Consider the following 27,083-nt stretch of genomic DNA (forward strand, 5'->3'; position numbering starts at 1 on the left):
AAGTTGGCTGCGCGCACCATCATCAGCTTGTGTTATTTGTGTGTTAGTTAGGTGCGGTCACACTGCGTGGTAGTCGTCTTGAAAATTTTACTTAAGTCAGTCGGGTAAGCCGTGTCGTGCGGGTGGTTAATTTTTCTGTGCGTGTGTGTGTGTGTGTGTAGTGTAATTGGAAAAATGCAAAGATATAGATAACTTCAAAGCTGCACTTACACACAGCTACAAAGAAATAAGAAACTAACTGCAATTTCAATTTATGGTGCTGTTAATGCAAAATATGTGAGACGCAGACGCAGCAGCACTGCGAAAGACGTAAGACGGCCAGACAAAGTGCATTTTAGGGCGTGTTTGTAAGCCCTAGCCAGACTCCCTCTATTCCATCTACCCCCTGAAAGCACTGGCGCACTCAACAAATGAAACAACATAGAAGAGAAACAAATATTAATTGTTGTCCCCCACACACACACACAAAAAGATAAAAAAAAAATCTGATTGGTAATTTCGCAACATCCTTGAATTTTGTCTACTCTCAATTTGCAAATTGGAGTAGCAATACGAGTGCGTGTGCGTGTATATGTGTGTGCGTTTGTGTGTGTGGAGAGCGCATCTCGTAAAAGAAAGAAAAGAGACGACGGCGTACGAAAGAAAATGTGTAGAGCAGCAAATTAAAAAAATAGCAAGTGCAAATGCGATAAAAAATATAAAAATATATAAAAAATTATTGCAGCTGCAGCTAAAACGAAATTGTGAAAAAAAATTTTAAAAGAAAGTAGATAATAGTGCATAATTTGGGGTGCATGTGATTGGAAGGATGGGCGCACAGCAGGGCAAGGAGCGCGGCTCCCATTCGAGCGGCGGGGGCGGGGGCGGTACCGTTAGCTGCATCGGTGTCGGTGCTAGTAGCAGTCCCGTTGCATCCGGTTCGCCGCATTGCATCAGCGGCGGCAACAGCAGCACCTCCGTTGCCGGCCTTAGCTCCAACTCCACTTTGCGCAATTCTCGCATGAAATCACATCAATCTTCAGGACATGGTAGCATCAATTCGAGTGGCTCCTCGGCGCATCGTAGTGGCGGCGGTGGCGGCGTTTCGAATGCGAACCACAAGGATAATCGCTGCAATCCCAGCGTCGGCTTAAACATATTCACCGAGCACAATGGTAAGTAACATCATGCCTGTATGTGTATGTGTGTTACATACAAATACTCTAACACATTCATACAACTGTGTTGTACAAATGCATTAATACATACATATGAATGCACTTACAGTGTGTATACACTAACATATCCATAGCCTTTACATTTGACAGCTCTCACTCTCGCGCTCTCTCTCACTCTCATTCTTAATCATTCGTTCATACATACTCTCTCTCCTTCTGGCTCTCTTTGCCTTTCGCTTGTTTCTTCTGCACTCTGTGGGCGGCTGCTCTCTCCAATTGAGCCAATTTCTACTATTCATTGCTTCCGTTTTATTCACAGAGCGGAATGTGCGCTTCTGTTGTTGTTGTAACTGTTGTTGCCGGCATTGGCCATAGTTTAACTTGCTGTTGTTGTAGTTGCTGCTGCTGCTGCTGCTGCTCGCTTTTGTTTACAAGCGTAAACAGAATCCGAGCCACGCGTCGAAGAAATGAGACGAATTTGAAATTTTTTTGAGGGCGGTTTCGACTGCTGGTGTTGCCGCCTCCGCCGCCGCCACTGTTGCTGCTCCTTTTAATATGTCCCTCACACCCACACCATACTGCTGCTCGGCAGTGGTTGAAAGAGCAGCAGCAGCAGCGGCAGCCAACAACTCCCCAACCACCCCGACATAGAAACTAGTCGACAGGCATTTCCTGCGTTTTTCCTTACTCACGCATTTTATTTGCCATCCTTCCTCTTTATTTGGGTTTCCCCTATTCCGTTGTTTGCTTTGGCAAGTTGTAACATTTCCCTTTTTTCCGTGTGTGTGTGTGTGTGCGTGTGTATGCTTCTCTTAATAGCTTTTTTATGTTCCTGTTGCTGCCCTACCACAATGGGGGGTAGATAGGGCGCTGTCTAAGCTTTTTAGCGAGCTAATCAGCGTGCAATTGTCATAATCTGATTGGGAAATAAGAAATTATTCTAACCCTGTCGCTCATAACGCATAAGACAATGCGAAAGCCCTACAAATGCAAGAAATTTAAAGCATTTCAGTAAAATAAAAATTAGTACGTTCTCCAATTGGACAATGTATGTTTATATTTTACGTGAACAACTATTCTAATAAGATCAGTCCACATCTGCCAACTCATAAAACGTTAAGCGTATTCAATACTTAAATACTTAAATTCAATATGCACGTAAGCCAATTGAAAACTCCAGATTGTTCTTCAAAGTATTTCCAATTTAAGAACTTTTTCTTTCTTCGATTATTTGCTTCATTTGTTGTTGTTGCACTGCAATTTGTTTGCAATTATAATTATTTATTTATGGGATTAAATCATTTTTATGATGAGCATTACAAGCATTCAACTGATAAGCCACCCGCTTCATTTGTTTTGCGACTGCATTGAGTCACAGATTGCAATTTTGCTAGAAGCTCAGTATGCAGTTAGCAAAAGAAAATAAAAGCAAACCTTTGTTCGGATCGTTATCGCGTAAAAATGAAAACAATATATAAAGTTTATCTGGTATTTAGTTGCAGCTACAAGTCTGATAAAACCCTATAAGAAATTCCATGCAATTAAATATGCAATATATATGTATTTACATCTATATATATATTTCTATATTTATATATATGTATGTTTATTTGTATATTCATATTTATATATCAATAAATGAAATACTAACCACAACGCTTGCTCGCAAATTAGAGCGTAGGTATATATATATATGTGACTGTGTATATATTGTGGCATCGAATAACCCACAAGGCAAATTTATCAGCAAACAAGCTTTTTGGCCGCCTTCTACGTGAACGGCATACTAGCCTTTGCAGCTTAAAGTTCAGCGCTGAGCCAGAAACTAACCTACGTTTTCCCACACGAAAAAATGATTCAAGTAAATTGCACATAGAAGATGCAATATTTGATGTTGTTGTTAATGCTGCTGCCGCTGTCATTGTTGTTGTCATTGTTGTTGTTGCAGTTACAAAATTACATCGTAAAATTGTGTGTCTGGTATACAGATTACAAGGCAGCAACCGCAGTCGCGACCAGGTCGAATGCGACAGACCGAATGGCAGCCGCGAATTCAAAAACAAATCACACATACACTCACACACGCAAATCAAAAACAGACAGAGGCAGGCAGTCAAATGCGACAAGGTAACAGCTTAAATTGTTGGCAATTGACAACAAGACACAGTGGACCAGAGGCGCGAAAACTGCCAGACAACACAATATTTTTTAACAGATATTTTTTTGTTATAAGAAAATGTCACGAAATTATGCAAGTGTGAGTTGATCAGCTGTTGATGAACTAAAAGTTCTAACTAATTATTCATGTGTCGTAAAAATGATGGATAATACGAACCAGCCAATTCATTTGCAACCGAATATAAGATACCGAATTTGTATTCACATAACTTTTTCTGCTAAATATCTGTTTTAAGAAACATTTCATTACACTGTGCGTCGGTTAGTTTAACAGTTGTAGGCGTTGCCGTTGGCACAGTGATAGGAATTCTACTAAAGTAAGAGTCAAGAGTTATACGAGACGCTGTAATTAGATACTTTTTAGAGGCAATAGAGAAATAGGAAGATATACAAATGGATATTGAATTTTGGATACCGCTGGGAAAGCAGCGACGACGACTGCTGTTGCTGCTGCTTCAGTGGAGCTGTCAATTGCAAATAGTTGAGTGAGCATTGGGTGTGGGAATGAGCTATGATGAAAATGCAGAAGAACGCGAAGGGAGCGGAAAGAGCAGAAGGCGGAGGAGGAGTCGCTGTCTTTCGACGCGTCGCCATGTCTCAAAATAGACTCGAAGTGAGTTGAAAAACTCCTTGAGTGTACGAAGTGCTTATCACTCACTCTCTCTCTCTCGCTCCCTCTTTCTCTTTCTCTCTTTCTGTATCTGTCTCTCCCTGTCGCCGTCTTTTACTTTGGTAATGTGAGTAGCCTGGACGGAAGGTGGCAGGCGGGAGGAGGCGTCAATGGCCGTTGGACTGGACTCAGCTTTTTGCTGTTTACTTGCAACATGCAAGCGGCAAATTATGAGACGAGGCAAATGAACTTTTCACATGGCTAATGGACGCCACACGCACAGCCACTAGATGATGATATTTCTGTGTGTGCGAGTGTGGTGTGTGTGTGTGTGTGGACACACGGCAAACAGGTGACTCGTGTGTAGTTGACTTTGTGTTGGCTTCGCAGCTTTCCCATTCGCTTACAATTATGCTAATATATATAAATATTATGCTACTTGTAATAGGTATCTTAATAAATAGAAAAACAGCAGTAAAATATTTTCCTTCAGATGGTCCCTTAAAGTGTTCTAGAATGCTAATAAACATTTTGAAACACATATGATTTTATCTATGTTAAATTGTTAAATATACTATCTATATTTTTTATTTTCCCGAACTGAACTTATCAATCAAAGCTAATCAAAGGTTACTATAAACATCTAAGCTAAACCTATCGAAACCTATCTAATACCATAACTTCTCTTAAAGAAGAAGCAAATGCAAAAGTTTTCAAGTCTTTTAAGTTCTCCATTCTTAACTTCCCACAAAACATTACACTATATGTAGTAATAGAGCAACAAGATGTAAACTTGTCTTGGCTCTTTAACAATCAATTAACAGCCGTTAAATGCGTTTAAATTGAATTAATAATTCAATAATAACTCATCGACATTTGACAGTGTTAAACAGCTAACAGCGCTTTAACATACAATTAACAGAAGTGCCGTGTCGCAGGCGTTGTGTCGCCAGCTTTTTGTGACTGTGTTATTTTCCTTGGGCTTTGCCTTTGCGTTTGCACTCGATGCATTCTGTCTATTATTAGCTGCTTCGTATCTTCGTCTGCTTCTTCTTTCAGTCTCTTTTTATAATTTTCTTTACTTTTACTTCGACTTCGTCGTTGTCGTTCCCGTCGTTGCCTGGCATTTCCTGGCCTTTGCCAGTCCCACCAAAGTGCCACTCATCGTCATCATTATTATTGTTGTTGTAGTATTTGTTGTTACTGCTGCATGCCGTTTCGTTGCTTTTTTGGGAGCAAAGGGCTGTTTTCGATCAAGCTCGTAAATCCTTTCGTGCCTCGCTTTGCGTGCACTGCAATGCACTTTGATGTTATTTTTAGAGCCCAATGCCAGCTCCAGTCCGTCTCTTTCTTCTGTTTATTGTATATTCACTGTACTACGCATGCCCTATAGTCCAATAAGAACATTAATTCAAAAACAAACAGCTGTGCGTACAAAGTCTAATTAGCATTTTGAGCATATGTAGGAATATTAATAAGTAGTCATTGTCACTGTTTACACTTGGGCCGATCGAAAGTATTCCAATTGGATCAACAGATGGGAAAAATTTAATGTTTACAATGCTGAAAATCAAATAGTCTTAGCAATTCTCCGTGTTAAATCGACACTTAAAAAAAAATATATATATATTGTAAAACTACTGAAACTACACTAAAAGAAAAGAGTAAATTATATATATGGGAGAAAGAGACAAGACGAGACGAGACTGTAAGAGAGGAAGCTATAGGAAGGAAATGCATAAGAAAAACATGTTACTTCCGCTTAAATTTAGCATTAGGCATTTATATTTCATGCACTTTCTGTCACATTATTAAATGTTGCATGATTGCAGTCAAAACTATTTCTATTGAAATCATACTCATACATAAATACTAATCCTCAGCAATACTAAAAAACTATCTAATATTATAGATTTCCTACATATTTTTGACCAGAAGATAAAATGTTTGGAGTTTAAATCTGTCTTCTCAGCGTCTATTCTCCATCTTCTGTATAGATCACATATTATTTATTCAAGATTATAATAATTTCTGAACTTTATCGACTAAATTTTCATGCATTTCTTTGCTTTTGTAACTCTAGCGCATTTTCTACATTTTTGTTTTTCGTTTTGTATAACTTTTGTTTTCGCATTCGCAGTGGAGCGTAGCACACGCCCACGTAGCAGAGCAAAAGCTCCCCGTTTTGGGGGCAGGTTTTCATTTATGCGGTTCCCTTCGAGAGCTGCGGCTCATTGAAAATTGTTTGCATAAATTAGCTGACGAAAAGAAAAGAAAAGAAGAAAAAATGAAAATAAAAATAAACGCAGGAATAAGACAGCCAATAGAAAAGCCAAACATCATTTGTAAACAGCCCCAAATAACCCAAGAGAACTGAATATTTGTTTATGCTTGGGGCTCACTAAAGGAACGGCGCGGGGCGGGTGCGGGTTTTGGAATGCGTCAACTAATTATAAGCGCATGAAATGCTTCACTATTTATATTTAGCATACGCAGTTGTTGTGATTATGTTTGAGGTCATAAATTTTGACGCCAGTTGATTGATTGACAGAGGAGAGCCACAAATAAATGATTACACTCAGCGAATAAGTCGTGCAAATAAACCAAAAATATTTTTAGCAAACAATGTAGAAAGATCGATAAATGGTATTTTCGCTCAGTGTATTTACGTATAAATATATCGTTTAAATGTTTATAGAGAGGGTAGAACCGAGCGAATTAAACACAATATATATTTATGTGCCACCCCCCAAACAAATAAATATTTATGGATATATATATAGCCACGCATATGGGGGCACACACACGCTGCCACCGCTCGGTCTCCCTCCCGCCTGCTACCTCCCCGTTGGTGCACACTTCCTGCACTCTTGTGCAATTGATGTGTTTATTATGTTTAAGCAGTCGCCAGTGATCCAGTGTTTGGACGTTAACAAGTCCACAAGGTCGCGCGCATTGAGCATGTGCAAAAATCAACAGCAAACTGTTTTTTTATTATCATGTATACACTATATGCTATATGATGCCTGTATACATATATGGATGTATCTACACTTTATGTACTTCGAGTGCAAATTAAACATAAACAATCTGCAAAGCGTTTCAAATGCTACAAAAACAGAGAATCGCTTTCACGGCAATCCAACCAGAACCAGGCAAACCTGTTCGACCACGAGCTGCACTTGTGCTACAGCGGCCTGCCCTCCTCTTTCTTCCGCTCGCCATTTATCTCTTGGAGAACTGCATTTTGTTGCAGCCATAGCAAATCCATCAATGAGCGGAGAGACAGACTGCGGCACAAATCACGTTCGTAATTGTAACTGTAATTGAGAATCGAGAATAGCGAATCGAGTTTTTACTCGCTTCTCACCGTCACGGCACGTCCAGCTGTCTCTGCCACAAAAGCCAACAACTTTGAATACGCAGATATAGCCCAGTAAAGCACTACCAATCACATGTGCCACAATCTCTGATTCGGACTTTAACCGGGCACAAATGGAGTTGACTGCAGTTTCAATGGCCTCCAGCAAAGGTGCTGCACAATCTAGGAAATTATGCCTAAAGGCCAAATAATTTGTGCTCTAACTACAAAAAACAACAGAAAATTAAATGCTATATAGATGATGTAACTGTAGCATCAGATACGATTCAGCATAAGATTGAGAAATAACATTTTAAGACGTTATCAATTTATATATAGCAATAGAGCGAAAGTACTGTACTTTATAATTGAATAGATCAATAATAGCATTGTTCGTAATAAATTTTATTATGCCAACAAAAGCCTCTGATAGGAAAGTTAACTTACTTAAATTTCACTCGGTTTCACCAGACAATACAACTAAAAAACATTCTTTCAGCCAAAAATAGCTTCAAATTATACGCAAAAAAAAAACAACAAAATAAAAGCGAATTAAGAAAATTGGCAAGTATTTTTGGTATCAAAGCGAGCTCCAAAGAAAAAGCATAACAAATGCGCCTTGAAACGAAGCAAACCTGTTCCACCTATATACACACAACACACTGACAGCCGAAAGTATGCACACGCACACCCATTGAGTGTCTCTCTCACCCTCTTTTTCTCTATCTGTCTACGTCGCCAGCTGACCGGCGTCCGGTGGTCAGTGAACCATCGTTAGTCGGTGTGAAAACATGAAATGAAAATTGTACCCAAAAATAAATGAGAAATGGCACGTCGAAATTGAAATGCCCTATCTTAGCTCTTGTTGCATTGTGTGATATGTCATATTGAAGTCGTTTTTTGTTGCTAATGTTAAAATAAGGTTAATACGACAAGCTATATGACATAGTAATATTATATTAGTAAGATAATCCTAGATAACCGGCTATCAAATTTGATCAAGTTAGAAAAAGAAATGTTTTTTTAAGAGATTTAATTTGTATATACATACGCATATATATATACATACACATACATATACATCTATTATACTGAATCTCCTTTACAAGTAGTCTTCTGCTGTGCTTCACACACATTTTATGACAACATTGAAATATCCTATGTTAGAGTATAGCAACGAAATTAACCAACTACAATGCAAATAGCAGCAAAAGCAGCCCCATCCGCAGTTAATTCTAACTTTATAAGCAGCTCTTTGTGTTGTGGCTGTTGTTATTTATACATATATTATATTTGTATACCCTAAACAGAAAAATGTATAAGGTATATATATATATATATTGTTGATCAGCATGACGAGCTAGAGTGACAGGCGCTTGTCTCCCAATATAACAAAAACCAATACACTCTTCGTTCACTTCGTAATCAGGCTTAATGACCAACCAATGATTATGATGAGAAGAATAATAATGATGATTTTGATAATGATATTGACAAAAAGAAATGTTGATTGTTATTGATAATGATGATGATGATAATAGCTTGCAATTATGGTGGTATAGGTATCTGGCAGTCATGCACTCCCATCAGGCCCACTCTCTCACTTGTTTTAATATATATATTTTATGTTCTTTGAATTTTCTTCTCTAAATAATTAATGTGAAATTTAATTCATTTAATTGCTGCCTAATGGCCGAACTGCTGGCTTTGTCGGTGGAATTAAATTCGGAGTTGTCGCCACTCTCAGTTTTTTCACTTTTTTGCCTTTTGTTTCTGAATTTTATGATATTTTTGCTCGGCCTTTCAGAACTTTGACTTCGTGAGTGTGTGTGAGTACGTGTGTATTTGTGTGGCTTTTATTTTACATTTATTTTTTGGTTGTGCGACGTCAATTTTTACGCCGTCTGGCCATATTTAAACGACATCCACATCCGCCGTGTCGCACGGTCTCTGCTCTCTGTATCTTCTCTCTACTTATCCGTTGCTGGCTGGCTATTGCACTTGTTTCCCCTGAACTCAACGCTGAATCACCAAAGACTTGATACGAAGTATCTTGGCGATACTTATAGATACACACACATACTAATCTGCATGTATGGTTTGTACGCCTTTTTCCTGCTGCGGGTTTTGCAGTTTTCAACTATTTGCATTGACTGTGCAAGTTATTTTTCTGTATAAGTTGTTTGATAGCAATAGGTACGAGGCCAGATCTGAAAGTCTGCTCGACCACACCTTGTCTGGCGGACAATTTTGATAAGACATTCCACGTACATTGTCTGAACCAATTTTAGTATGATTAAAGAGAGTACTTGATAGATACAGATATTTAATAGAGCTTAAAAATATCTAAATGAAGTCGCCTTGGCATTAGAGATCAATGATCAGGAATATATAAATATTCGGTCTGCCCCACCTTCCAAAGCCTCCTAAATACATTCACTCAACACCATCATACCCATTGTGTTCAGTGTATAAATATAAGAGTTATATAAGCTAAAGAAAATGAGCGTGAAAAGCCTCGACATGAATTTTCTTCTTTCACTTTGTATACATAATAAGCAGAAATTTATAAATATTTACAATTTTATCTAGATTTTCATGGCGTTTACAATTACTTCTTTATTTCCACCCCAAGTTCAAAAATTGTTGTTGATTTTCATACATTTCACAATTGACATAAATTATTTGCCCTTCAACTGCATAATAGCTCAATAAGCAACCATTTGGACAGAGAGGAGAGTCTTTGAGTTGGGTTGCCTGTCATAAACGTAATTGCCTATGTGGAGTTACCACACTTGCTAGCGTTGTCAGCGTTGTCAGCGTTGCCAGACTTTTTCATGTTTGCATTTCGAGATCAAAGCTTCATTGTATTGTATTTTTTGGCATTTGGCTCGAGCGTGTAATTAGAGAGCTGTATAAAATTGCATACACACGTACACACTACACACATACACGCACGCACACCCTCGAATCAATTTAATCTATGCACTCATATCTTGTTTTTAAATGTATTTCGTATTATTGCAAAGTGTGCAGTAAAAATTTGATTATCTTTTGGGGACCGACGGGCTAAAAGGTTTATATGTATATATGTGTTTATATGTGTTGTCTGTATATATATGTATATGTATACGGGTCGTTTAGTGTAATTATATACGCTTTTCCACATTTTATTGTCGACTCATTGTCAATGGCGCCGCTTGCGCATTTTTCAGTTTTGTTTTATACATTTTTATATAATCAGCAAAGTGAAAAGCCGTTAGCTAGAAAAACTCTATATACTGAAATATAAAAAACAACCGGAATTAGACAAGTTCCCTCTCATCGCATCCGTCCATTTATAAAGCTAATTGCGCTTCATCGCAGCTATAATTATGTGAGCTAACCAACATTTTGATTAGAATGACGCACGCTAATAAAGCTCAACTGGGCTTTAACTTCACTTTAAATTCTATACTTCCAAAACTTCCAAAGAGGAAGTCTTTATACACACACACACACACACTAGCACTCACATTTCCGAGTCTCTCTTAGATAATTTCGAATTGAATACACAATCTTTTTTTGTTCAATTACGCACTTTGCGATTCGCCCCCTCCTCGTATTCTGATTCGAAATTATTATTCATTTTCATGGCAAATGATTTTCTGGCTGTTTGCTTTGCTGTTTCGCTTTTTGGCTTTCAGCTGCAGTCGAGCGTAGCGAAAAGAAAAGCTTCAAAACGATATTCGTTTGGAAATCGAAACAACTTTTGATTTCTACGAGTGTAAAATGGACTGATTGACTGATTGATCGACTATAAAACGAAATGAAATCTGCCCAAGGAGAAAGCTTAGCATATTTCACACATTTTGCACCTGTGAAAAAGTTGAACGAACTCAACTTTAGAAAACAGCTTGTCTCTAGAGTAAATGTTAAATGTAAAATATTCTGATATTCTGATGATAAAATACAAATCTAGATATCAGCTGTTGATGGCCTTGATCTGATAAGGAATGCTATCGTCTGGCGGCTCTTCAGCTTCACTTAAACTTTCCATTTGCATAAATATAATAAATTATCTTGTAAGAGACGCACAAACAAAAGAGCCACAAGTTGTCTTTATCTCACCCACGCACTCGTCACTTACCATGAAACTGACCTCAAAAGAAAACCAAAGACAACAATTCACAATAGATGCATAACACTAACAACAATTGAAGACCAAAAAGAAGAACCCACGGATTTTTAGTTTTGTTATCTTTTCCCATACTGTGAATAAGGAACCCAGGCCATTGTCATAATACCCCCCCTCCTATCTATAGACAGACTTCCCCCTCTTGTCTCTGCCAACATCTGGTTTTTGCTTTTCATTCTCATTTTGACAGACGATTGTTCGTATGAGTTTTTCCTTTCATATTTGCTTATCTACAAACATTTTATGGTCAAACGCTTTTTATCGCTTCTTAAATTTATTATCTGTAAAATACGCCCACGCGAATTCGAATGGGGAGTTCAGCTGTGAATGAGTGGAATTGTGAATGTTTTATTCATGACAGCAGAAGAACAAAAACAATAGCAAATGCAAATATGAATAAGTTGAGAGAAAAATTGCTGAAAAATACTTGACAAATACCACGCACTCGCTGCCTGCATAAACAATAAGTCATAAAAAGTATAAACAAAACAAACGATGGGAGCGAACAAAGACAAGAGAAAAGCAAGAAAAACGGGAAAAACAAGAAAACGAACCACAGACAACAAAAATGTGAATATCATGAGGCTAGAACATGCACAGTGGAGCGAGTCTGAATGAAAATTACATAAATAAATGTGCATAAATAAAAGCGAATAACTATTATTTATGCACATATATTTTTATGTAATTTCCTATATTTATATTTAACTATTATATAATATAAACACTTTGTTCCAAGTTCTTGCTCCACTGTAATGACTCATTGAAGTGCAATTTGTTGGACCAACGCGTCGTATACGTGTTGTCCCTCTCTCTGTCTCTCTAGTGCCGTCTCTTTGCACATTCTGTGAATCAGCCTAGCAGACAATAGCAAAAAATGGTTATAAAATAGCAAACACAACAAAAATGCACGCCAATGTTTCATTTATACATTTTTGTTTTTATTCTCTTGGCGGCCGAGGACGCGGTGTCGCGGCTTCAGCCAAGTCAACAATTAAAAGACCATTTCATTCACAACAGACAACTGTGTGGCCAGTAGCCAGTGGCCGACGGTCGACTCACGTGATGGGGCTGCAGGGTATACGAGTGTGATGGCTGTCTGGGGAGAAGCACGCTCCTCACTTAAATCACCTTGACCACACACCTGGATCAGAGCCAAAAGCATATTTAAAAGGCTATCAAAACATATACGCATTTATAAACACAGACAAACGATAAAGTGAAAAAAGTAAAAATGATAGCAGATATTAATATAAATATAGACATCGACAGATTAACGATTGGACTAGAGATAGTATGTGGGTAAGAATAGTAAGTATAGTAAGCTATTTTCAAAGAAATGAAATGGGAAATAGAAATTTAATGAAGATCTGAAGATGTATATAGATAATATATTAAAAGATAATAAACAGAAAATAGGAAAAAATATTTTTTAATTTAAAATCAGAATTGGTGCACTTTTGCACTCGGCTGCAATTATAATGCGCCAAGTACGTGCCTCTATATAAATATATAAGCAGCAAAGGCAGATGAAGTGACCTTTCGCTGTATATATAGAGATACGACTATAAAATGCAATGGCTTTTAGGTCACAGCAGCTGGGCGCACACTTAGGTGACCTTTAAAATTACTTTCGAATAGTTGATATGAATGGGCGAATGTGACGTCATTGGCCCTACCCCTACCTCTGCCTTTCTCTCTCTCTCTGTGTCTTTTTCAAATATTCCACCTCACAGCTCGCCCTCTCTCGCTATCTCTTTCTTTTATTGTGCATTCAATGGTTTTTGCACACAAAAGCTGAGTGCATAAAAGTGTAATTAGGAGCATTTGTTGATGCTCTGTTCTATTCAATGCCAACAATTGCCAGGCTCTCAGGCAAGGACACGCTGCCATAGGTGTTGCCAAGTAGCCGAACCTCGACCAGCATGTGTCACATGCAATCGATAGAGGAAACAATTTCTTCTACACAATTTCTAGTACCAGCCTCCAGTGGCCTGCTCAGCTGCTCACCCTCTACCGCTGGCTGGTATTCAATTAATTTGCACTCGGGAAAAAAAAATATATATATATAATGAGGGTTTTTTTTTCTTTGTCTGTGGGGTAAAGTTTTTTCATTATTGATTTATTTTGTGACTGGCTCTTTAAATATATGTATTCATTGCACACACTTGATTTTCATCTGCTGCTGTGCACAACATATGGCACTCTCTTCGTGTGGGTGTGAGTGTGAAGGGGGCGTGGCAGCGCTTGACGTTGCGCCTGGAGCGCTGCGTCACAGCGCAGCAAAAATAAAACGCATATTTCACGTTAAGGACACGGCAACGAGACCAAGACTAGCCTTGAGTGGAATCCTTACAAAAGTGGTAAAAATTTGCCAGCGACTTCAGTCGAGTCGGAGTACTCACTGCCAAGGGTGGATTTTTTCGCCAAGTACGGGCACAGACAGACTGCGCGCCTGCTACCCTAACCCATTCTCATGTCCCGATGCTCTAGCCGAGCCAGACCTCGTCCCATTCAAATGTTTTCCTTTGTTTCTGCCATCTTCTCTCTTTCCCGCTCTCTCTCGCTCCTCATCTTGTATTTCGCATTTACTGTACATTTTTTACTTTAACAGCATTTCAGTTAATTCTTATTTTTGTTCTCTGTTTTCGCAATTCGCTTTAGTTTTTCGCACTTTGTTGGTTTTCTGCTTGGCCTCCAGGTGAGGGACTTACCTTTGCACATATGTATATTTATATACAAATTGAGTTCCTTTACATTCTCAACATTATGTCTGAGTGTCAGTTACTTAGCATGCCACGTCAAATTGAAAAATGAACTTGGACTCGCAACTAGCCCCCGGACATGCATTATGTAAAATTGTCATGATTCGCTTACTAGATAGCCATATGGCATTGGCCTTACATAAGGACGAATGTATTGCATAACTGGGGTTGACTACAATTATTCCAAATATATGTTATTCTATGTATTGTATGAGGCTCGAAAGTTAAGTAGATTAAAGAAACTAAATGAGACTAGCCACTTAATTAACGCCACGTTAATGGCAGTGGCCTTAGGTAGAAATCAGCGCAAATTATATTTTGCAATCCTTCCCCACAGCGGAAGCCAGAGAAATGACTAATTAAATGTAAACCGTAAAAGTTGATTACTGTTGGCTGTGCTGGCCCTAACTGAACTTAACTGGCCAAAAGGGGCCGACTACCTGGTTCAAAGGCGAAAGTGGGAATGAAATCGGACAAGCGAAGCAGAAGCCAGACGGATCGAGTGAGAATCCAGCTACAACTCGGAGACGGCCATATCAGGGCACGACACAAAAGCCCTTGAGCAAGGCGTTAAAACTAAGGGCGGGGCACAAAAAGATGCATTGACAAATAAAAAGCTTAAACTGAAAACTGAAAACTGAAAACTAAAGCAAAACTAAAACGAGAGACGTGCTCAGATGCACAAGCTACAAATGTGCTAAGGGCCACAGCCAAGTACAAATGAATGAATGAAAAAGTGAGTGAATGAATGAACGAACTGTGAAGCAGCTAATGTTTGAATGACAATGTGACTAATGGCTCAACGGACGCTTTTGAGTGAATTATTGAATGAAAGAGTCATTTCGTTTAAATAAATCAGACATCGAAGATGGAGGAGACGCGGAGGGACCAGAGGCGAGTGCTGCGGAATCGACTGTAATAAATGGCGAATGCATCAATTTGAATGTGAGGCGACAAGGCGACGAAGTAGTAGGTGCCAGGGCGTGGCACCAGCTAGGAGATATTTGATATTGTCTTAAAATAAATTTTAGTAATACGGGACTGAGACTGAGACTTAAATCGTTTGGGTTTCACTTTCAATTTATTATCAATAAAATAGTATTGAACTTTGCTTTGTGTTTCTCCACTTATATTGAGTTGTCAATTGTATCTATATTTCCAACTCATCCTTGCATTGTATCTCAAGCCTATATCGCTGAGCTATTCATACCGATTTAAGCGTCGCCCTTAGCTGTAGAGCCACTGAATCTATCTGATAGATAATATTTATATTATTTATAGTATGTGGCAAGATACTTATAGCGCTCTCGCGCCGACAAGCTATTGAAATACGCTGCCAGTCGACATTTGAAGCATGTTGTTTGCCTCCACTCAGCGCTAGATGGCGCTGCACTTACGTATTGTTACTTTGCAGAGCAAAGGCTGATAGCAGATTAGCCACAACTACGAAGAGAGGCGGCTACTAAGCCCCATCACGCACTCTAACTATGATTAGCTGTGCATCATTTCTCAAAATCTGAGTAGTAACTCTCTCTATGCTCCAATTCCCGCTAATGACTTGCATTCGTTTCTAGTCACAAGTATTAAGAGCTGACGCAGCTATGCGACTTTGTCTTTAGATGAAGGCAACTCTGCTCGAGCGAGTTCGTTGGCCTCAATTCTTGTTGGCAACACACTTTAAATCGCATTTGATGAGGGCGCATCAACTATTTTGTCAAATGTCTAAAGTGGGATGATGGGCAGGGGGCGAGTGGGCGTGGTCGCGTAATATCTCCAGCAGTTGAGCTGTAAAAATTGCTTGCGCATCCGTCAAATACTTTTCTTATGCTCCACTCAAGATTACAGCATTTAACATTGTTGTTGCTTGTTTGTTGTTCGCTATTGCTATTGTAGTTGTTGTTGTCAGCATGTTTGTGGCCGAGGCTCTAATTGGCCGCCGGGTTTTGCGTTTGGCTTTGACTTTCTGCTGGACCTCTTATAGATACTAAGTTTTTTTCTCTATCTTTTTTATGCTTAGCCGCTTTGATGTCATTCTAACTGTAAATAGATTTATGTCTATATATACACATCTCTCTATATATACATGTGTATAAATACAATTTATACTCCTATTTTTGGGCAGCCCTTCACAATAATCATCCAAGTCATTGTACAAAGTCCATTGAGAACTACAATAAGAAAAATTAAATAAAATAGTTTTAAATTAAGTTTTGATTCTTTGATTTGAACGCTTTTGTTGACCGAACTACACATACGTGCTTCTTTCTCATTCTCTCTCTATTTTCTACAGGTACCAAGCACAGATCTTTTCGCGGCCATCCCGGCAAATATCAAATGAATTTAGGTAACAACAAATTTAAACGTAGTGTCATTGTTAATAATTATAGAATCCAACTGAAACTTTATATATATAATGCATGATAAATTTGGGTCTTACAAAACTGAAATTCGGAAAGTTAAGTATGTTTATTTAGGCCAGGCTTGAGGTCTAAGAGAGCTTACTATATATTTAGACACGTCCAATTAGAATTGAAAGCAGATTCGAATTTGCTAATTGGAATTGACAAATTGAAATTCATCACAGTTCCATAAGGAAACTTTAGAAGGGCGCAAATGCTTTGCATATTTCAAATTTTATCTCTTATTGTAGATCTAGATATATAAAACTTGCTTAAAGCAACAGTTCTTAGCTTAAAAACTTATATTATTATAGATCTTATTGTAGATCTAATTGAAGTACTCGTTAGCCAATTTTCAGTTAGACCATCTCAAATAAACTACCTTAGATTATGGAACTTCTGTATAAAAGTTCTGATATATAGAACTACTATAGATTGACAGAAATTTCTATAGATTTTAACTTCTTTAGATCAGCAGCTCCAAAATTTAAAAGCTCTATAAATTATATTGCTCAAAACACTTTGAATCTTTTTAATACTAGTAAATCTTAAAGACTCAGCAATTACCTAAACTAGAAATTCCTGGAAATTTTTGCTCTTAAGAAAAATCTCTGAAAATAATGTGTAAGAAATCTGAGTCAACTTATTGTGGCTCTGCGTTGATTATACATAAATATAGAGACCCAATTCCATTATAGTACGAGTGACTCAGCAGAGCTTATTCGAAATGTATATTTATTTATATTTATATATGTTTATTTAATTGAACATATGGTCAAAGTGAGTGGGACACAGGTTAATCTCTAATGCATTGGCCAGACTCGTCGCCTCAGCCGCGCTTCGATGCGCTCCGATTTAGCGGACCACCATGATAAGCCCCTCCGCCCCCACCACTTCTAAAGAGGTCTCAAAGCTTCCGCTCCCTGGCCTCTGCTATAGCTACATATGTAGATATGCCCAGTCTACCTATTGCTATTAATATTTCCTGCCTCGCGCGCATAAATTAACAATTGAAAAGGGAAGACAACGCGCTGACTGGAAACAGGGTACACAGGGAATTGGGAACCCATCTCAAATATTTCTGTTATGGTTTATTATTTGGGCTTTATGACTCTCGAATCGCAGCGCACCCACATTCGAGACTAATTTGAAATGGCTCTCGAGTTTCGAGGAAAATATGTGTGGAAAATGGGGAAAACCAGTTGCTGGACTGGGGAGGAGTGGGCCGAACGCTCGCCCAGAATCTGAGTGCCAGCGGAAGTGACTGCTTAATAAAAAATAAAACGAAAATGAAAATAAACCGTTGTGAATTTCTCAATTATTTCATTGTGTGATGCCGTCAAATGGAGAAAAGATCGGAGATGCGGATAAGCTGAAGTTGAAATACTCTAAAATACTTGAAGTACCTTAGTTGAAAGCGCTCTGTCTCTCCAGCTAGGTCTTGTCTCTCCAGCTAGGTTATCAGAGGTATAAAATTACATTCATACCAAACAGATATATATACTATATATACATGAAGAGATCAGTTGCAAAGTTTAGTTCAAAGCTGAAATGGTTTTTGATCAAAGGGTAGAGCCAGCCGCACAAGCCGCTTTGCTGTGGTGTTTCGCATCCGCCAGATACAGATGCAGTTACAGATATAGATCCAGATACAGATACAGATACAGATACAGATGCACATGCATATAGATACAAGTGCACAAATAGATACACAGCTTGGTGAAATCTGTTAGAATTCTCCCACAATAAAAGTGACGTCGAGTGGGACGATTATTTGTGCCGTGTGTTCCTGTTGGCAGCAATGTTTTAATGTTTTGGTGTAATTTTTTGTGCTGCTCTATGCATAATTTATTTTTTCAATGGAAGAGAGTTAAAGGCATCCAATCTCTCGCGCATCTCGAGGTAATGCCCGCATTCCTGTGTGTGTGAAAAACGGGTTTACCTTGCCTGCCAACCAGCGAGCGAGCGAGCGAGCGAGCGCTCGCCCAGCTAGCGAGTTGCAATCACATTGTTTCGTGAACAGGCAGATTGATTAAACGTTCACTCACCTTCTATTCTCTCTCTCTCTCTCTTTCTATCTCCCATTCATTTTGCAGAGGCGCTACTCCAATCACGTCCATTGCCACACATTCCAGCCGGGAGCACAGCGGCTGCACTGTTAGCAGATGCAGCTGAGCTACAGAGCCAGGATTCATCAGTGCTCGCCTCGTTAGGTGGGGTGCATAGCTCGACAACGTCTGTGTTCGAATCAGCACATCGCTGGACTTCCAAAGAGAATCTCTTGGCGCCGGGACCCGAAGAGGATGATCCTCAGCTGTTTGTGGCGCTGTACGACTTCCAAGCAGGCGGCGAGAATCAACTGAGCCTCAAGAAAGGGGAACAGGTGCGCATTCTCAGCTACAACAAATCGGGTGAGTGGTGCGAAGCTCACTCAGACTCCGGCAACGTGGGTTGGGTGCCCTCCAACTATGTGACGCCGCTCAACTCACTCGAGAAGCACTCCTGGTACCATGGACCCATCTCACGAAATGCTGCTGAGTATTTGCTCAGCTCAGGCATTAATGGAAGCTTCCTGGTGCGCGAGAGCGAAAGTTCGCCTGGACAGCGAAGCATCAGCTTAAGGTAGGCTACACAGGTTTGCGTTCATTCTACGTACAACTTATCTTCATTGAAACCTTTCAGATACGAGGGCCGCGTCTATCACTATCGCATCTCTGAAGACCCAGATGGCAAGGTCTTTGTCACACAGGAGGCCAAATTCAATACGCTCGCCGAGCTAGTGCATCATCACAGCGTGCCACATGAGGGACACGGCTTGATAACACCTCTGCTCTATCCAGCGCCCAAACAGAACAAACCCACAGTCTTTCCATTGAGTCCCGAGCCAGATGAATGGGAAATTTGTCGCACGGACATCATGATGAAGCACAAGCTGGGCGGCGGCCAATATGGCGAGGTATACGAGGCGGTATGGAAACGCTATGGCAATACAGTGGCCGTTAAAACGCTCAAGGAGGATACGATGGCGCTTAAAGATTTCCTCGAGGAAGCAGCCATCATGAAGGAGATGAAGCATCCAAATCTCGTACAACTAATCGGTGGGAAACTGGAAGCCCAAGCTACCTTTGCTCATCTATAGCTTAGACTCATTTAATTTCCCTCCTTCCAGGTGTCTGCACCCGTGAGCCGCCCTTTTACATCATCACAGAATTCATGTCGCATGGCAATCTACTGGACTTTTTGCGCTCGGCTGGCAGAGAGACCTTGGATGCGGTGGCCCTACTCTATATGGCCACCCAAATAGCATCTGGCATGAGCTATCTGGAGTCCCGCAATTATATCCATCGAGATTTGGCAGCTCGCAACTGCTTGGTGGGCGACAACAAGCTCGTTAAGGTGGCCGACTTTGGGCTAGCGCGACTAATGCGCGATGATACGTATACGGCACATGCGGGCGCCAAGTTTCCCATCAAGTGGACCGCCCCAGAGGGATTGGCGTACAATAAGTTCAGCACCAAGTCGGATGTGTGGGCCTTTGGGGTGCTACTATGGGAAATAGCGACATATGGCATGTCGCCATATCCTGGCATTGATCTCACCGATGTGTACCACAAACTGGAGAAGGGCTATCGTATGGAGCGGCCACCGGGCTGTCCGCCGGAGGTGTACGATCTAATGCGCCAGTGCTGGCAATGGGATGCAACGGATCGGCCCACATTCAAGAGCATACACCATGCGCTGGAGCACATGTTTCAGGTGGGTGACGGTGACGGTGATGTCGATTTCGAGGTGTGGGATGATGATGATGATGATGATGACCTCGATGATATCGATGATGATTACGATGGCGACAATGACGACAATGATGACGACAATGGCATTGAGCTTTGATTTCAATTGGCGTCTGCATCACCATCGTCGCTCATGGAATGCCAGCGCAACCAATGTGATAGTCTCGCAATCATCAGTAGTGATAATCGCAATAATGATCCACGTGCTGCACGTCTCTCCTTCTTCGCTCCGCAGGAATCGTCCATCACCGAAGCGGTAGAGAAACAGCTCAACGCCACAGCTATAGCCAGCTCCGGTACAGGCTCCAACTCCGGTTCCATTTCCACTGCAGCGGCTGGTGTAGCTCCCCCCACAGCGACGGCCAGTGCCTCCTCCTCAGCCTCCGCCTCACTCAGTCTGACGCCACAAATGGTCAAGAAAAGTCTGCCCAACGTTGAGCAACAACAGCAGCAGCAGCAACAGCTAGCTAGCACGCCCATGTCAGGTGAATCATTGTTGTCCACAAATAAAACGAATTCAGACTGATCTCATCTCACACTCCCACACAGAAACTGGTTCCACATCCACCAAGCTGAGCACCTTCTCCAGCCAGGGCAAGGGCAATGTGCAAATGCGTCGCACCACCAACAAACAGGGCAAACAGGCGCCAGCACCGCCAAAGCGTACTAGGTATGTCTAAGCCGTGCGCCTCAAAGTCCAATTAGAAGTTATTTATAATAATTAATTCATAATTTCTCTTTATTTAGTCTGCTTTCCAGCAGCCGGGATTCCACATATCGCGAAGAGGATGCACGCAATTTGATAGATGAGCTCAATACGAATGGTAGTAGTAGAAACTTCCACTTCAACTCCAACAACATTTTAAGCCAAACCCTATGTAGAAACTTTAAAACCCAAATTCCAACCCAGACACAAATACGTACACAACAACAACAACAACAACAACAGAAAGAACAATTATTACAGTCACCAATATTACAACAACAACAACAACAACAAACATATTCAATTAAAAAATCATCCTCCTGCAGTAGTTTCCTTTACGACATCCTATTTCGAGGTATTTGTCAATGGAGTAAGAATTCCTATTTACAATTTATGTTACGTTTTAATTGGTTTGTGTTGCACAAGGAACAAACTTTATTTTTATTTTTATATTCTGTATTTGCATTCATAACTGTTCATTCAATATTCCAAACTACTTAAAACTAGACAAAGCTATTTGACTAATGAGCAGTCTTTGAAAACTGAATACTTTAGCCAGTTTTAAATGGTTTTCATAATGAATATGTTTCTATCTTTATACTAAATTTTAATTGCTTTAATTTATACGTTTAAGTGAATTTACAAGTGGAATTGGTTTATGTACAAAAGTTATTTAATCTCTTAAAATCATGAATATTTGTTGCAAATCAAGTTTAGACTAAATTCGAGTCTGTTAAAGATACTATACTATATGTATAGATACTATGCCTATAACATATTAAGAACAAGTTTTCCAAGTTTCCCAAATAACTCAAATATCTGTGCTTTAAGTTTTTATTGCAACCTTTTGCTGTTGCCAATATTTATATATGTCATTATTTATATATAGTATACGGATTTCAGAATCTCAGTCTGAGCCGTTTGTGATTCCACTGTAAATGCATAAAATCTTATTTGTTTTTATTTTTATTTTTTGTTTAATTTTTTGTTTTGTTTAGTTTTTGGTGTTTTTATCTCTAAGTTATAAATTTGACTTTCTTAGTTTTAATTTTGCTTTATGTTTCATTCTGTTTTCTTTTTACTCTTAAATGGTTTGTGTAGTGCCTCTAATATTTGTTTCGTTTTTTTCTTATTTTGTTCTGTTTTGGTGTTGACAAATATTAAGCCAACAAATGGGTTTGTCGCCACATGTCCACAGGTCTCAGCACTTGCTAATCATATCCCATACCCCAAGCACGAGCATGCAGATCGCCTTTGAAGTTCGTTTATATAATAGTCTTTATGGTTGCAGGTCTCACGCGTGACATCAATAACTTGACGCAGCGATATGATTCGGAAACTGACCCTGCTGCCGATCCGGATACGGATGCCACTGGCGATAGCATAGAGCAAAGCTTGACTACAGTTACGCCGCCTAATAAGATGCAGCACTCGCTGCATGCCGGTGTCTCGAGTCTTACTGGCGGCATTGGACCACGCTCCTCGCAGCAGCACAGCTCGTTCAAGCGCCCGGTGATGGGCAATCGAGGCCTGGAGACACGTCAGAGTAAGCGTTCGCAACAGCCGACACCGAGCAGTGTGACCACCAATGGCAACGGCGGCACACCTGTGCTGCCGGCTCATCCCATTACTGTGGGCGCTTTGGAGGTGATGAATGTTAAGCGGGTCGTCAACCGCTATGGCACTTTGCCCAAAGTGGCACGCATTGGCGCTTTCCTGGACAGCCTAGAGGACAGCAGCAGCAGCAACAGCAGTGGCGGAGGCACTGCTGCTGAAGCACCAGTCAATGGACACACCACATCAGCTGGAGCAGCTCGTGCTTTGCCCGCTGTGCCCGCCTTGCCTACAGCGACTAGCAAGGCGCAACAGGTGCCACAACAGATGATTCGCAGCAATTCCTCTGGTGGCGTGACCATGCAAAACAATGCAGCGGCCAGTTTGAATAAGCTGCAGCGACATCGCACCACCACTGAGGGGACTATGATGACCTTCTCCTCGTTTCGAGCTGCCGGCAGCAACAGCTCTCCTAAACGTGGTGGTATTACACAGCCGGCGCTGGCCAATCTGGAGTTTCCACCACCGCCGTTGGAGGAATTTGAGGCATTGCCACCACCACCGCCACCGCCAGCCCCGGAGAGTGCTGTCCAAGCCATACAACAGCATCTGCATGCGCAGCACAGCAGCAGCAACGATGTTAGCAATACGGCGCCCAGTGTCGAAGAGGCCAGCTCCCGATTTGGTGTCTCACTGCGCAAACGTGAACCCTCCACGGATTCATGCAGTTCTCTAGGCACACCACCCGAGACATCAGCATCAGCAGGAGCAGCAGCCACCGCTGCCGAAGAAAAGGGTCTCAATCTTAAAGAGAAACTCATCACAGAAATCAAGTCAGCGGGCAAGCCATCCGATTCATCTGTAGGCTATTCCAATGGCAGTGTCCCAGTCGTTGTCGATCCTGTTGCCCAGTTGGTTACCGAGCTGGCCGAGAGCATGAATTTGCCCAAGCATTCAAAACTGACAAATGGCAATTGCAACAGCAACACCAACACCAGCAACGCGAACAGCAGCAACAACAACAACAACTTTAAGGCACAGCTGAAAAAGGTGGAGCCAAAAAAATTGAATGCACCCATTCCAAAGGCTGAGCAGCCCACAAATATAATTGACTTTAAAGCACATCTGCGCAAAGTGGACAAAGTGGAGCAGCAACAGCCCAAGGAGCAAACTGTGCAACAACAACAGCAACAATCGCCCAATGCTAATTGCAATACTGCGCGCAAAGAAGAAACCAAAAAGTTTAGTGCTGCAAATCAAAAGACTGAAATCAAAATCGATGTTAGCAACTCCAATGCGGATGCGGATGGAGGCGACACGAGCACGGGCACGGGCACAGGCACAGGCAACAGTTCAGACGGTGGCAAGCGACGCAGCACAGGTAGTATTAGTAGCTTAAAAAAACTTTGGGAGCAGCCTAGTGGCGACTATGCCAGCACCACAATCCCACAGACCATGGCAACCAGCAATGGTGGTGCCAGCACCGCCCAATTGTCGCCCAAATATGGCTTAAAAGCAATCCAGCAGCCATTGGCTAACGTTACTGGGAATAGCAAAGTGTTTGGTAACAAACCGCCGCCAGCGGCACCACCACCACCGCCCCCAATTAGCAGCACTCCAAGCACTCCACAGTCCAAGCCAGCAGTAGCAGTAGCTGCCACCACAAAATTAGCAACCACAGCAATAAAAACATCTCTTTCAACGCAACTCTTCACAGATGCCGAGGGCAGCAGCAGCAGCAATGAGGAGCAGCAGCAAACACGTGATCAAGCGGAGCTCATGACGCAATCGCTCTATGGCGATCAGTACAACAACTCCAACTCCCACGCCAACGTCAACATCAACATCAACGCGAACTCCTCTAGTCAACAGCAGCCGATGCCGAGCAATGCCAACAACAAGCTGAGCAGCTCCTCCAGCAATAGTCAGAATAAGCCTGCCGTGCCGCATAAGCCCACCAAGCTGACTATCTATGCCACGCCCATAGCCAAAATCGCTGGCATTGGTGTCGGCGGAGACAACATCAATTCGACGCAGATATCTAGGGAGAGCATATTGGAGCTGGTTACGCTGCTGGAGGGTTCCCTGAAACATCCAGTGAATGCAATCTCCGCATCGCAGTGGCTGCAGCTTAGCGACAAGTTGAATATACTCCAAAATTCGTGTGTGGTCTTTGCGGAGAACGAATCCATGCCGCCGCACTCGAAATTCCACTTTCGCGAGCTGGTGACCCGCGTGGAGACGCAGTCGCAGCATTTGCGCACAGCCGGCAGTAAAAATGTGCAAGACAATGAGCGATTGGTTGGTGAGGTGGGCCAATCGCTCAAACAGATCTCGAATGCTCTGCATAGGTAAATGATAAGAACGGGGATGGACGCACAGCGGAGCGGTGTTGCACTCGCTGACAACAGCGGCGCCGGCATATGGCTGGATGCCGAGGGCAATTTTATCAAGCGTAGGCAACAGCCCCACTGATCAAATATATATATATAAATATATATATATGTGATGTATATGTATATACATATCTATATATATGTATTTGTCACACACAATGCTCCCACCATCCCCCTCGCCCACTTCCAGTGAAGGCGGATAAAAGACAACGAACTGGAAACGGATTAAACGATAGCATAACTAACACTTGAAAGCCCAGCGAAGAAGCTCAGCAACAGACAACAAGCAACCAATAACAACAACAAAAATAAACTACAAATATAATTAATTATTATATATATATATATATATATATATATATATATATATATATATATATATATGTATATATATATATATATATATTTACTATTTAGTAGTTGGTAGCATGTAGTACCAACTGCAGTAGTATTTAGTAACCGTAGCGATTATACATACATCTAGTCATATATCTGATGCATCTGCTTATATCGAGAGAAAGATAGAGAGACAGAGAGAGAGAGAGTGTGAGAGAGAAAGAGAAAGAGAAAGAGAGATAGAGATAGAGGGTGGGCTTCGAAACTGAGTTGCAAAGCAAATTTTTCTATATAAGGCATTGCTCGTATTAATGCCGTCTTCTGCTATTATTTTTTTAATTGTGAATTATCTTTATCCATATACACATTATTCTTTTTGTTTTTTGCCACTTTTCAATTAAGCTTAAGCTTTGTTCTAATTAACATTGAAAGACATATAAGTGCATATAGAGGGGGTTGATAGCGGAAACTTTTTGATGAATGAAATATAATTATATATATTCATAGAATATCTCAATAAATAAGTAATTGCAATGCACACACACACATATATATATATATATATATATATATATATATATATATATATATATATATATATATATATATATATATATATATATATATATATATATATGCTAGTCGGTAAAAGAGTTTTTAGTATACCTATACAAGATACATATATATATAATTTTATGTCATACGATGTCCGTTATGAATCGGAAAAACTCTATCTACAACGTTTAGACTTTTCTTCGTGTTTTTAGTGTTCGTAATACTTACATAAATACATTAATCTATGTGTACTACTTGGCATAAATTTAAACAGTAGCAAAGCCCAAAGATATTATTAACGACTTCTCGAAAACAAAATACAAAAATACAATTTATATATATATATATATATATATATATATATATATATATATATATATATATATATATATATGTTAGTTGCAAGACTAAAACTGATTAGTTTACGTTGAACAATGCAAGGTAAAAATAAATATAAATTGGTGGCAAACGCTTTTTAAATTCATACTTATACACAAAAAATTGTAATTATTAACTGATATTTTATGGATTTTAAAACTACTTTTATACGTAAAAACACAACACACACATACAAACACACACAAATGGAAAAAACAACAAAAACCAAATAAATATTCATTTCATAAATATAGCTTCGAATCAACACTAGGGCGGGTCATATAATATATAATGTTGGCATATATATACATATTGATGTGCATTACAAAATATTTATCCAAACAAAATATTTCCCCCTAAATAACAGACAAAGACAATGTGCATTCAAAACATATATTTATACATAAATATAAATATAAATACTATATTTCTGTAACTTCTATAACATCTGTGCGTTTGAAAGCGCTTAGAGTATATATATAAATATATATAGATACATATACAATATTTAAAAAGAAACGGATCAAAAATACTTCAAGGAGAAATAAAATGATATTAAAAACTTAATGCGCTGAGTTCTATAACTTTTGATTACGCTGAAAAAATAACATGGGAAGTTGTCTTTATGGTTTTCGAAAAACAAGTGTAACAGATCCTGCACACTTAATCAAACTTTTTAAGTTTTTCATGGATCAAATCGTATATCAAAATTAATTTTTA

General features: G+C 40.0%; 1 protein-coding gene across 5 annotated transcripts; it reads left to right on the forward strand.

The window, feature by feature from the left end:
* The first annotated feature begins 26 nt into the window (after nucleotides 1-26).
* Nucleotides 27-25,402, forward strand: LOC111592453 (tyrosine-protein kinase Abl). 5 transcript variants are annotated; one of them, XM_023304643.2, is made up of 10 exons: nucleotides 27-1,154; nucleotides 16,539-16,592; nucleotides 18,744-19,269; nucleotides 19,330-19,745; nucleotides 19,817-20,403; nucleotides 20,674-20,923; nucleotides 20,988-21,108; nucleotides 21,186-21,499; nucleotides 22,436-24,079; nucleotides 24,416-25,402. In XM_023304643.2, the coding sequence occupies exons 1-10, from the start codon at nucleotides 809-811 to the stop codon at nucleotides 25,051-25,053; spliced, it is 4,896 nt and encodes a 1,631-aa protein (XP_023160411.2). In that variant the 5' UTR covers nucleotides 27-808; the 3' UTR covers nucleotides 25,054-25,402. The 5 variants fall into 5 exon arrangements, with proteins under 5 accessions (XP_023160411.2, XP_023160407.2, XP_023160408.2 ...); XM_023304639.2 differs by having other exon boundaries at nucleotides 22,436-25,402; XM_023304641.2 differs by having other exon boundaries at nucleotides 29-1,154; nucleotides 21,186-21,262; nucleotides 22,436-25,402.
* Nucleotides 25,403-27,083: the final 1,681 nt, after the last annotated feature.

Source organism: Drosophila hydei, unplaced genomic scaffold (assembly GCF_003285905.1).
Source record: "Drosophila hydei strain 15085-1641.00,03,60 unplaced genomic scaffold, DhydRS2 tig00008140-arrow-arrow-pilon, whole genome shotgun sequence".
Lineage (NCBI taxonomy): Eukaryota > Metazoa > Arthropoda > Insecta > Diptera > Drosophilidae > Drosophila > Drosophila hydei.

Coding starts and splice junctions, on each gene's coding strand:
- LOC111592453 (XM_023304639.2), top strand. CDS start 809: ATGGGCGCACAGCAGGGCAAGGAGCGCGGCTCCCATTCGAGCGGCGGG. Junction 20,404..20,673: donor CGCTGGAGCACATGTTTCAG/GTGGGTGACGGT, acceptor TTCGCTCCGCAG/GAATCGTCCATCACCGAAGC. Junction 21,500..22,435: donor TTACGACATCCTATTTCGAG/GTATTTGTCAAT, acceptor TTATGGTTGCAG/GTCTCACGCGTGACATCAAT.